Below are 12,594 nucleotides of genomic sequence, written 5' to 3'. Positions count from 1 at the left end.
TGATTTGTGGCTAACTTAGCCAAGATCGCTCGGCCCCTTAATGAGCTGTTACAAGTAGCCACGGGAGAAGGAGAGGATGGAGCCAGGGCCAAGAAGTCTGGTGCTCGTAGGAAAGAAGAGTCAGTCCAGGATCAATGGACTCCTCAGTGTGAAAGAGCATTTTGGCAACTAAAGAAGAGCCTCATGGAAGCCCGGCATCCTGGCAAGCCTTATGAACTTCACGTGGACGCCAGCAGAGAGAGACTGGGAGGAGTTCTCTATCAAGAAGAGAATGGTGGTATCAGACCAGTGGCTTATGTGAGTCGTAGCCTTACACCATCCGAGAGGAATTACCCTGTCCACAAGTTGGAGTTCCTGGCCCTAAAGTGGACACTGGTAGACAAACTGAAGGACTATTTGTATGGAGCTGAGTTTGTTGTAAAGGCTAATAACAATCCTTTAACATACCTCTTGATATCTGCCAAATTAGAGGCTACAGGGCACAGATGGCTGACAGCCTTGGCTGGGTTCAAGTTCAATTTGAAGTACCGACCTGGTGCAGGAGATCAAGATGCAGATGCTTTGTCTCGAAGGCCTCATAGGAAAAAAGAAGAGTTGGAGGATTGGGCCAATGTGACTGAAGAAGGTGTGTGGGCCTTGTGCCAGGGCATGGCTCAGAAGATGAAGGGAGGTGTTGCCACCGAGTCTTTCGAGGTTCACCCCTCTGGAATACCCAGGTGCTACTGTGGGCTGACGCAAGTTAGAGGTGGCCTCAGCTGTCTAAAAGAGACTTGAGAGAGGATCAGAATCAGGATCTGCTATGCCATCTGGCTAATCGAGCCCTGAACAAGCAGGACACTGTTGAAGAGCCCCGTGAATGGAGCGAAGGTTCTACATAGGGAATGAAACAGAGTGCAGTTAAGGGATGGAGAGTTGTATAGGTGAGGCCCTTCAGAAGACAAAGAGGAGAAATGGCAGTTGGTCCTTCCTGAGAAGCATCATCCAATCATTCTGACCTCCCTGCATGATGATCATGGGCATTTAGGGACAGAGAGGAGAGGTAGAGAGTTATTGTAACTCCTGTTTAGCCTGTTATCAGCGTAAGTCATTACCAATCAGGGCTGCTCTATGGGCCATTTGCAGAGCCAAGAGCCTTTAGAGTTGGTTTGCATTGACTTCCTGTGCCCAGAACCTGATACAGGTGGAAGAAATAGCATCCTGGTGGTGACATCACTTCACTTGTTATGCACAGGCCTATCCTACCAAAGACTAGAAGGCGAGCACTGTGGCCAAAGTTCTTGTCGAAAAGTTTTTTGTGCATTATGGATTGCCTGTACGGATTCATTCTGATCAAGGAAGAGACCTTGAGAGTCGACTAATTCATCAGCTGTGCATCCTGCTGGGCATAAAGAAATCTCGAACCACGCCATACCACCCACAAGGGGATCCTCAGCCTGAGAGGTTTAATTGAACTTTGTTGAATATGTTGGGGACTCTACCTCCGGAAAAGAAGCAGCATTGGGGAAACCATATTGCAGCCATGGTACATGTTTACAACAGGACTGTGAGTGACGCTACTGGTTATTCTCCCTATCACCTCATGTTTGGGAGAGAAGCTCGTCTTCCTGTTGACTTAGCTTTTGGCACCTCAATTGATAATACTTCTTTGACATCTCACAGAGGCTATGTTGACAGATTATGGAAGAACCTGCGGCAAGCATATGAGAAAGCTATGGAACATGCCTCAGCTAGGGAGTCAAGAAATAAAAGGAACTTTGACTTGAAAGTGAGAATACAAGATTTACAACCGGGAGATCGTGTGTTGAAAAACTTGGGGATACCAGGGAAACATAAGCTGGCCGATCGATGGAGACCGCAACCTTATGTTATTTGTAAACAGCTTCCTGGGTTACTAGTCTACCAAATCAGACCTGAGGGAAAAAAAGGGCCTCTGAAGATGTGGCATCAAAATCACTTGCTTCCATTGTCTGATGCAGTTAGAGTACCTCAAGCACCTTTGTCATCTCCTCCGAAGCCAATTCCACCCAAGACTCGCTCACAGAAGCAAGTTTCTATCCCTACTGTTTTGTCAGAGGAAGACGAAGATGAAGAAGATTATGTACCACCGCGAGTTCCTAATTCCATCTTATCATCAGGAAAAAGGAGACATGAAGAAGAAGAGCAAGAAGATGTAGTGGCGGTGCCCTTTTGGTTGTGGCTTACAGAGAATGACCCGGATGCCAGTATTCTGAAAGAGAAGAGAGGAAAAGGGCCAACCGAAGTGTCACCTGGAGGGATAACTGAGATGACTAAGACTGCACGCAGGTCTCTCAGGCTGGAGTTGGAAATTCTTCCATCTTTCAGAGAGACTGATAGGATAAAAATCGAGAGTGTCAGTCCAACTTCCGAGAAGGAAAGTAAAGATTTGATAGATTTTTCTGATGAACTTTTGCCGGTATCTGAAGCAAGTTGCCCTGCTGAGATTGGAGACCCTTGCATGGGTATGGAGAATAGAGTATGTCAGAAACCTCCTTCTGTTTCTCTTGAGGAGGTTGATATTTCCTCCCCACCGCCAAGTCTGAATCCGCAGCCATGGATCTTACAATGGAGCCTGATAGCCCTGACCGTGCCAGGGGATCAACAGAGACTCCTGTTCAATCTGCTGAGAAGTATTCCCCAGTTCGCCTGAAAGGAGATGTAAAACATCCTCCCAAGAGACTCACTTAAAGCGGAGTTCCACACAAAAATGGAACTTCCGCTTTTCGGAACCCTCCCCCCCTCCGGTGTCACATTTGGCACTTTTCAGGGGGGAGGGGGGTGCAGATACCTGTCTAAGACAGGTATTTGCACCCACTTCCGGCATAGACTCCCATGGGAGTCTATGCCTCTTCCCGTCCCCACCGCGCTGTCTGCTGGGAACACACAGCTCCCAGGAGAGAGCGGGGACCACTAGGGACACGCAGCGCGACTCGCGCATGCGCAGTAGGGAACCGGGAAGTGAAGCCGCAACACTTCACTTCCTGATTCCCTCACCTAGGATGGCGGCGGCAGCTGCCAAGAACCGAGCGGGTTCTCGGCGTCCCCTGCTGACATCGCTGGACCCCGGGACAGGTAAGTGGCCTTGTATTAAAAGTCAGCAGCTGCAGTATTTGTAGCTGCTGGCTTTTAATATTTTTTTTTTTTTTGGCGGTGTGGGTGAACCCCCGCTTTAAGATACTTTAAGAGATGAACTGATTCATACTATTCGCAGGCAAGCTTCCATGTCTAAACCTTCTACTGTTAATTGGGTAAGGGGTGACTCTGCTCTGACCTCTGACACCAGCGGGTGGGATACGGCAATTGCCCTGGCCTGTTCAAAAACTGAGTTTGAGTTAACTGAGAGTGTATATAAATGGTTTCAGCAAAATCCAGAAATGTGTCAATACCTGTTGAATTTAGACTGCAGTAGATGTTATTATAAATTTGTTAACAACCTTTTATCCTTATAAGTTTTTAAAGAGCTGCGCAAATTGTTGGTGCTATATAAATCCTGTATAATAATAATAATAATAATTTTGGTGTATTTGTGATAATTTATGTGCACACACAATAGGACAGCGCTGTGACACATAATGCTCTTCTAGTTGATAAAGGGAATACTTACCTTTGTTACAGCAGCAGTCCGGTATAAGTTATTTTTGTAGGTATTTGAGTTGTTACACATAGCGCCGGTTTTATTCTATTTATATTGGTGACATAATTGCCCAAATCTGGGGATCAGGAGCCATTTCCACCCTTTACTCTCGGCTGGGGTTCTTTGTATCCATATAACAGATGTTCTACATTACTAAATCTGCAATCAATTTTACTGCAAAATCAAAGGGGCCAAAATGTCTCCCCCCCCCCCCCCCCCGAGCAGTAATATATTTCTATCCCCCTTGGTGGGAGTGGAGATGACCCATCTATAAGGATATACAGTACATACACACACAGCACAAGGCCGTGTTCACACTACAAGACGTTTCTCAGGGCTGCAGTTCCTCTGAGCTCCACAAGGTGGTGATTTCACTTTAATCCAAACAGGAAGTCTCTATGGAAGGTAGGAAGTGATGTCAGGTACACACAGGAAGTCTCTATGGAAGGTAGGAAGTGATGTCAGGTACACACAGGAAGTCTCTATGGAATACAGACAGGAAGTGAGGTCAGATGCAGAGAAGATGATGAATGTGGTATAAAGTACAAAGAAGACATTGCTGGAAGAAGCAGCAGAGGAGGTAACAAGATCTTATTTACACCCAGTAACCCCCCGTCATGTCTGTCCTCTTCCTCCATAGTCACTGTGACATCTTTTATCTCCAGCAGATGATGATACACACATATATAGTGTGGATACGAACAGGGCTGTCTTTTAATATTGATTGGACCCTGGGCAAACGTTTTCTTGGACCCCCTTCCATGCAACAAAGCTCTCCATCTGCACTGAGACATACAATAAATAGCAGCTAGATTCAAAATCAGTTTACAGAATCAGATCAGGCAGCGGTTTCAATTGGTTGGCAGAGGTTACAGTGTATCATTACCGCTCACTCACTGGCTGCTAGAGGTTACAGCAAATAATAAGGGTCACTGATTATTTGCTATAGGTTACAGCACATGACTTCTGCTTGTTGATTGGTTGCTAGAGATTACTGTACATCAATACTGCTCACTGATTGGTTGCTAGAGGTTACTGCACATCCTTACCACTCACCAATTGGTTGCTAGAGGTTACTGCACATTATTACTGCTCACTGATTGGTTGCTAGAGTTACTACATATCCTTACCATTTAATGATTAGTTGCGCATGAGGTTAGTGCACATCATTACTGCCTACTAGATGGTTGCTAAAGGTTACAGCACATCATCTCCTCACTGCCTGCACACTATGGACTGGGAGGTGAGGGGACCCATTAATAGACAGAAAACTCCTAGGACTCCTGGGATCAGTGGCAATGCTGCGGGGATTAGTTAGGGGGCAGTGCATTGTGGCAAATTCTGAATCATGTAGCGCAAAAAAATGGAAATCTTTGGCAAGTATATAGTGGGGGATTCTTCACTGACCACCAATGTGAGGGGGAATTTGCTCTGACCACTAATCTAACAGGGGATTTTAGATCACCCACTAATATAAAGAGGGATTTCTAGACAGACATCAATGTGATAAGAGCATTTACACCAACCAGTTTTGGTTGAACTAGATGGACCTGTGTCTGTTTTTCAACCTGACTATGTAACTATGTAACCACCAGTGTAAGGGGGTATATACAATGACCTCCAAGTAAGGGGGAATTTACACTGACAACCATTGTCAAGGAGATTTGTACTGACCACCAATGTAAGGTGACACTTTTACACTGACCACCAATGTACGGTGACACTTTTATACTGACCACCAATGTTAGGGGGTTTACACTCGCCACCAATTTAAATGTGGATTCTACATGGACCACCAATGTAAGGAAGAATTCGAAATTGACCACAAATGCAGGTTTGGATTTTTTTTACCAATATAAAAAGAAGTTTCTATACTGGCCATCAATGTAATAGGAGCATTCACAGTAACCACCAATGTAAGGAGGGATTTACACTGACCACTAATGTAAGGGGGACCTTCATACTGGCATCTAGTATGAATGAAAGGATTGTACACCAAGTGCCAATGTAATGAGAAGATTTACACTGACCACCAATGTAACTGTGACATTTGTGTGTGTCCGGAAGGCATGCAAAATCGCTTTCCTGTCACCACAGAAATGCGCTGCCCTTTAGCACATACACAGCAGTGGCATTAATTGTTAATGACACCCTCACGCATCTGCTGAGATTTGCGTATTCACATGCACCAAACTTCACCATGCTGTGGCACCATGGTATTTAGAAAAAGGGTTCCACCTCCAATTTGCTTACCTTTTGCAGAACAGGCTGATGTTAGGCCTAATGACCACAGATGTAGGCAGGTCTTTCAAGCATGCCCCTTTACCTGCCCAGTGGGCAGCATTCAGCAGAAGTGATGATGGATATGACCTCGGGGGGGCATAATATACATATGAATGCAGGTTATTACATGTAAACACAGGGTCTGTAGGTGAGTCATCTTTACACGGCAATTGGGCAGCATTAGTAACCAAATTTCACACTGAGATATTGGGACACAGCACAGGACTAAAAGTTCAAGGGACAAGGGAATTTTAACTGGGATAGTTGGCAAGCATGAGGCAGCTGCTTTGGGCCCCACAACAATGATGGGGCCCAGGGCAGCTGCCCCTTTTGCCCTGCCTTAAAGACAGACCTGGATACGAAGATTAACCCCTTGAGGGGGGATCAGTTATTGATTAATATATCTTGCTTCCAAAGCTGGCCACACATGGTTCAAATTGATCGTTCTGCCAGCAGGCTGAGTGAAAAAACTGAAGCAATTCCCCCATCCCCACATTGAGGGGGGAACCTTCCCACTGCACTATTGTATTCTGACAATGGGGGGACTCTTCCGCTCTCAGAATACAGAGATCAGTGATGAAGCTATTGGCTGCAGCCTCACTAGCAAAGTGGGACTGTTGGACCTGCATTGTATGTAATGACATCAGAATGCCTGCAACAAGATTTTAACCTGTGGAGTGTGGGGGTCCTGTGTGGGTGAATTATATCTCAGCCTGAGGTGGGGCTTTAATAAAATTGAAACCCAAATGGTGAGGTGAGGAGGATTCTGGGAATATCATTTGATTTTACTATTTGTGTTCAGATCTAGAGTTTTCCTCCTGTGAAGTCTGGAGATCATATGACCATCACATTGCCTCCACCTCCCTCCCTGATAGAATAGAGAAATAAGAAGAAGATTCTAGAAGTCACCTAAGAGATCATCGAGGAGAGGTGAGCGGTGCTGGGAATTCTGGGACATTATCCAGTAACAGACAAGGGATGTGTCTGGAAGGTGACTGTATCATTGTGTGTGTCAGGTTCCTATAAGGTGTCAGGATGTCACTGTCTATTTCTCCATGGAGGAGTGGGAGTATTTAGAAGGACACAAGGATCTCTACAAGGACGTCATGATGGACAATCAGCCGCCCCTCACATCACCGGGTAAGAGGAGACTTTATTGTAAAGGAGAGAGCAGTACGGAGGGTCCACCTAGATCCCTCATCATCTGATAAACACATAGAAACAATGTATTCAGTCAGTGTGTGTGTTTCCTACAGATGGATCCAGTAATGGGAACCCACCAGAGAGATGTCCCCGTCCTCTGTATTCCCGGGATTCCACACAGGAAGATCACAACATCCCTCGTTATCATCAGGTAGATGACAAACAATGCCTTGTGATCATTTTTAAACAATCATGTTTGTTACAATGACTGTTTATTATATATCCAGAATGGAAACCTCAGGGATGATAATATTGCTGTTAAAGAAGAGTATAAAGATGAGGATGAGGAGTATGGAGTGATGGAGGAGTTATCAGAAGGACACAAGGATATGATGGAGCCACCAAATACCAGGAACCCACCAGAGAGATGTCCCCGTCCTCTGTATTCCCGGGATTCCACACAGGAAGGTCACACCATCCCCCACCATCATCAGGTAGATGATTGGCAATTATTGGTAGTTCTGATTTATACACAGCATGTTTGTTACAATGAATGTTTTATTATATATTCAGAGTAGAAACCTCGGGGATGATAATATTGATGTTAAAGAAGAGTATAAAGAGGAGGATGAGGAGTATGGAGTGATGGTGGAGTTTTCAGAAGGACACAAGGATATGATGGAGCCACCTAATACCAGGAACCCACCAGAGAGATGTCCCCGTCCTCTGTATTCCCGGGATTCCACACAGGAAGGTCACACCATCCCTCACCATCATCAGGTAGATGAGGAACAATCACTGATAGTATCATTAGGATCTGTACATTATCTGCATTGTTACCACTGATGTCATTTTTATTATATATTCAGAGTGGAAACCTGAGAGAGTCTAAAGCTGAAGCTAAAGAAGAGATAAAAGAGGAGGAAGATCACACCACCCTTCACCGTCATCAGGTAGATGATGGACAATTATTGGTAGTTATAATTTTATATACAGCATGTTTGTTACAATTAACCACTTCAATACTAGGCACCCCCCCCCCCCCCCATTCTGCCCAGGACAATTTTGAGCTTTCAGCGCTGTCGCACTTTGAATGACAATTGTGCGGTCATACAACTGTACCCAAACTAAATTTTTATCATTTTCTTCCCACAAATAGAGCTTTCTTTTGGTGGTATTTGATCACCTCTGCGGTTTTTATTTTTTGCTAAACAAACTAAAAAAGACTGACATTTTTGAAGAAAAAAATGTTTTTTCTTCGTTTCTGTTATAAAATTTTGTTTTCTCCTTCACTGACGGGCACTGATGAGGCGGCACTGATAAGGTGGCACTGATGAGGCGGCACCGATGGGCACTGATGAGTTGGCACTGATGAGGACGCACTGATATGTAGAATTGATGGGCACTGATGGGCATCGATAGGTGGCACTAATATGCAGCATTGATGGGCACTGACAGGCGGCACTGATGGGCACTGACAGGCGGCACTAATGAGCACTGACAGGCGGCACTGATGGGCACTGACAGGCGGCACTGATGGGCACTGACAGGCGGCACTGATGGGCACTGACAGGCGGCACTGATGGGCACTGACAGGCGGCACTGATGGGCACTGACAGGCGGCACTGATGGACACTGACAGGCGGCACTGATGGACACTGACAGGCGGCACTGATGGACACTGACAGGCGGCACTGATGGACACTGACAGGCGGCACTGATGGACACTGACAGGCGGCACTGATGGACACTGACAGGCGGCACTGATGGACACTGACAGGCGGCACTGATGGACACTGACAGGCGGCACTGATGGACACTGACAGGCGGCACTGATGGACACTGACAGGCGGCACTGATGGACACTGACAGGCGGCACTGATAGGCAGCACTGACAGGTGGCATTGATGAACACTATTAGATGGCACTGATGGGCAGCACTGATTGGGCAGGTACTGACAGGTGTTAATGCTGGGCACTGATTGGCACTGTGATGGACACTGATTAGCACTGTGATGGGCACTGATTGGCACTATGGTGGGCACTGATTTGCACTGTGGTGGGCACTGATTGGCACTTTATTGGGCATTGACTGGGCACCGATTGGCAGCTTATGGGTACATTTGATGGGGGGCTGTACTGATAATCAATGTGCTGATTATCAGCACAGACCCCCCCCTCTGACAGGGAGAGCCGCCGATTGGCTCTCCCTGTCAGCGCGAACCGAGGAATGCTGTTTACCGGCACTTCCTGGTTCTCGCGATGATCAGCTGTGATTGGTCACAGCTGATCACGTGGTAAGAAGCCTCTGTCAGAGGCTTCTTATCACGATCGGAGATGCGGCGTGTCAGACTGACACGTCGCGATCGCCGTGCTGCGCGCCGGCATGTTATCCTGCTGGACGTCATATGATGTCCAGTCAGGATAATAGAACCACTTCCCGGACGTCAATCTGTTAAAGGCAGGTTGGGAAGTGGTTAAAGTTTGGCAATAATTTTGGCCTGAATTTTGCCTGTTCACCCGTTTGGCGAACACCCAAATTTGCAGAGCGTCCGGTGGGTGTTTGCCCCGCTAAACGCTCTGCAATGCACTGCACGCTGCACAGTACATTCTAAGCCTTGATTGGGTAATGCTTTGGCCAAACAGGGTGCAGAAAATAGCTGGGTATTAAGGAGTGGGGTCGGAAAGCCTGCCGTGGTGTCCTTCACAACTGATGAGTCATCAGCTGTCAATGGGCTTCCCTGATGACAGCTGAATAAAAAAGCCAAAAAAATCAACGTGGGAGCTCCCCCTCCAATCCATAACAGACCCATATCCAAGCATGCAGCCTGATAGGCCAGGAAAGGGGGTTGAGCGAGCGCCCCTCCCCCCTCCTGAACCATATCAGGCCACATGCCCTTAACATGGGGGGGTGCTTTGGGGCAGTAGGGGCCCCCACCCCAAAGCACCTTGTCCACTATGTTGATAGGGACAAGTGCCTCTTATCGACAACCCTGGGTGGTGGTTGTGGGGATCTGCGGGCGGAAGCCTATCGGAATCTGGAAGACCCTTTAACAAGGGGGCCCCCAGATCCCACCCCCCCCTATGTAAATGAGTATGGGGTATATAGTACCCCTACCCATTCACCAAAAAAGTAATAAAAATACAGAGACCGTTTTTGACAATTCCTTTATTTAAAAAGTAAAAATACAGTGTCCCCTGATGTAGTTCCATTGTTAATCACGCCGCACCGCCGACCCGAAAAAAGAAAATAACATTGCTCCGCGGTCAACTAAGGCAAACCGCCAAATGGCTTTCCGTTTGACAGTTCTTATATAGGTAAGGGGTGGAGCCACCCAGTGATGTCAACTTGTGGCACCGCCCCACTTGCTATGTCACTGACCAGTGCATGCTGGGAACCCTCCATGTTGAGGGAATGTGGCCTGTTATGATTCAGGAGGGGTGGCGGCGCTTGCTCGTCCCTCTCTTTTTTTTTTTACCTGCCAAGCTGCATGCTCGGGTAATGGTCTGCTATAGATTTTGGTGGGGGACTCTGTTGTTTTTTTTTTTTTTTTTTTTTTTTGCATGGAGTTCCCCTTAAAATCCATTCCACACCAGAAGGGTCTGATATGGATTGAGGGGACCGCCAAAAAGTTTTTTTTCTTTTTTTAAATATATTTTCTTTCTCGAACATCACGGGACACAGAGCCTCAGTAATTACTGATGGGTTATATAGGTATCACTAGGTGATTGGACACTGGCACACCCTAACCAGGAAGTTCAACCCCCTATATAATCCCTCCCCTTACAGGGATACCTCAGTTCTTTAGCCAGTGTCTTAGGTGTTGGACGTGTAAAGATGTCCTGTGCTGAGCTCCAAAGGGAACATCCTATATCCTATACTGGGGCAAGCCAGGCGAACCGGATCCATCTCAAAGTGTCCTTTTCTAGGCCGAATTGGATCGTACCCGGGCCTTGTGTCCGAAGAAATTAGGTTTTACCTGTAACGCTACTCTTTTTAGAGAGCTGGACCCCGCATATCAGAAAATGGTTTTCTATCCTTATTTCTGGCCGGGTGCTTTACAGGCTCAGAACTGTGGATCCCCCTATTCGTAGGGGGCCCCAGTCTCTGAAGGTTTTTTCAAATGGAGCCCACCGTGAGAGGCGAAGATTGGGTCTGTGTAACAGAACCCTGCGGCTGGATAAGGTAAGGGAGATTCCACAGAATTTTTAAATTCTAGTAGGTTTCTCCTTTAAGGTAAATGCATGCTATGCCTATTGTCGCCACCGGGGGCTGCCAAGAGCACATACCTTCTCATGCTGATGTCGGTCTCAGTGTTTCCACGCTGCACAAGCTCCTCCGTCCGGCTCAGGTAGGATGGGATGGGGGGCTCTCCTTAGGGATATCTCCCCCCAGACTAGGGGGAGGCCGCAGGTGGGTTGTGAGGCAGTTATACATCGCAATTTCACCGCCGCCATTTTACCACGTGCATGGCCCCATCTCTACCGGCCGGTCTTCTCTCCTTCCTCCCCCTCCCCCAGCCTTCCCTCCATGCTGATTTCGGAGGATCGGCTTGCGCTGGAAGCGCGCGGTTTTCGAAAAACCAGGGGAGGGGCGGGGAGTCAGCACAGTGTGCTCAGACGCCCACAGGGCCGGCTGCAGGCGATTAAAGGCACTGATTACAGGTGCACTAAGCCTTTTGGAGGGACACAGAGCTGATGGTCGCATGTAAGGTGGGACACAGGCATTCTCCTAGGCAGCATTTACTAAGGTAACACCAGACTGGGCATTTGGTAGCAAGGCTTTTAGCCAGACTACATCGCTCAGCAGTCAGTGTTCATTTTGTGATACCTCCACCTTGTTGCTTTGTACTATGGGTAGAAGAGGTTCAAACACCCCAATAACCAGCGACTCTAGGGGATCTCGTTCAGGTTCTGAGGACCCCCTTTCTGCAGCACCCTGCCAGGGACGAATAGCGAGGGAGAGCCGCTGGGGTCAGGGGCTACACCTGCTTCTGGCACTGTTTTTTTCCTCAACCATTAATGGTATAGAGGAAAGATTAATGGCCGTAGTTGTATCTTCACTCAGTGGAAGAAAACGCACTAGGTCTTCCTCTATTTCCCAGGACCCTCAGGAGAGGAGTTCTGGGATAGGGGAGAAAAATCCCTTTCAGAGGATTGGGATGGGATGGATGATTCCTTCTCTGAGGAATCAAGTGGAGAAGGGCCCTCTTCGCTTCTCAGGATGAGAAAGGTCTTAATACAGATCCTTGCTGGATGGGTCTGCTCCACATTTAAAGTACCCGTATCTGAATCAGTTAAAGAACCCTCTATTTCTTTAGGGTCACTGAAGCCTCCTCGAACAACACATGCTTTTCCTGTTCATAATGTACTTGAAAAAGCTCATTGATTCTGAGTGGGATCACCCAGAGAAACGTTTTTTCCGCCTGGAAAAGTTTTCATCACTTTATCCTATGGAAGAAATGTTTATAAGGATGTGGGGGATACCGGCCGTTGATGCCGCCATTTCCTCTGTA

The 12,594-nt window shown here is 47.1% G+C and overlaps 2 protein-coding genes across 7 annotated transcripts in view; one reads left to right on the top strand and one right to left on the bottom strand.

The window, feature by feature from the left end:
- LOC141121952 (uncharacterized) overlaps positions 1-12,594 on the bottom strand; it is a 234,718-nt gene that overhangs the window by 42,695 nt on the left and 179,429 nt on the right. The window lies entirely within an intron of this gene.
- LOC141121938 (uncharacterized) overlaps positions 1-12,594 on the top strand; it is a 284,890-nt gene that overhangs the window by 261,634 nt on the left and 10,662 nt on the right. For 2 of the 6 annotated variants that reach the window (XM_073611698.1, XM_073611696.1), the window contains exons 2-7: positions 6,738-6,865; positions 6,952-7,075; positions 7,192-7,289; positions 7,366-7,572; positions 7,652-7,858; positions 7,948-8,052. In XM_073611698.1, the coding sequence (XP_073467799.1) occupies positions 6,991-7,075; positions 7,192-7,289; positions 7,366-7,572; positions 7,652-7,858; positions 7,948-8,052 (702 nt within the window). In that variant the 5' untranslated portion in view covers positions 6,738-6,865; positions 6,952-6,990. Of the gene's footprint in view, positions 1-3,877; positions 4,233-6,737; positions 6,866-6,951; positions 7,076-7,191; positions 7,290-7,365; positions 7,573-7,651; positions 7,859-7,947; positions 8,053-12,594 lie in introns of those variants that run through there. The other 4 variants (XM_073611697.1, XM_073611700.1, XM_073611699.1 and 1 more) reach the window with 4 other exon arrangements.

This window comes from Aquarana catesbeiana, unplaced genomic scaffold (assembly GCF_042186555.1).
Source record: "Aquarana catesbeiana isolate 2022-GZ unplaced genomic scaffold, ASM4218655v1 unanchor235, whole genome shotgun sequence".
Lineage (NCBI taxonomy): Eukaryota > Metazoa > Chordata > Amphibia > Anura > Ranidae > Aquarana > Aquarana catesbeiana.
The sequence above is the reverse complement of the archived record's forward strand: the minus strand, read 5'-3'. Positions and strand labels throughout refer to the sequence as shown.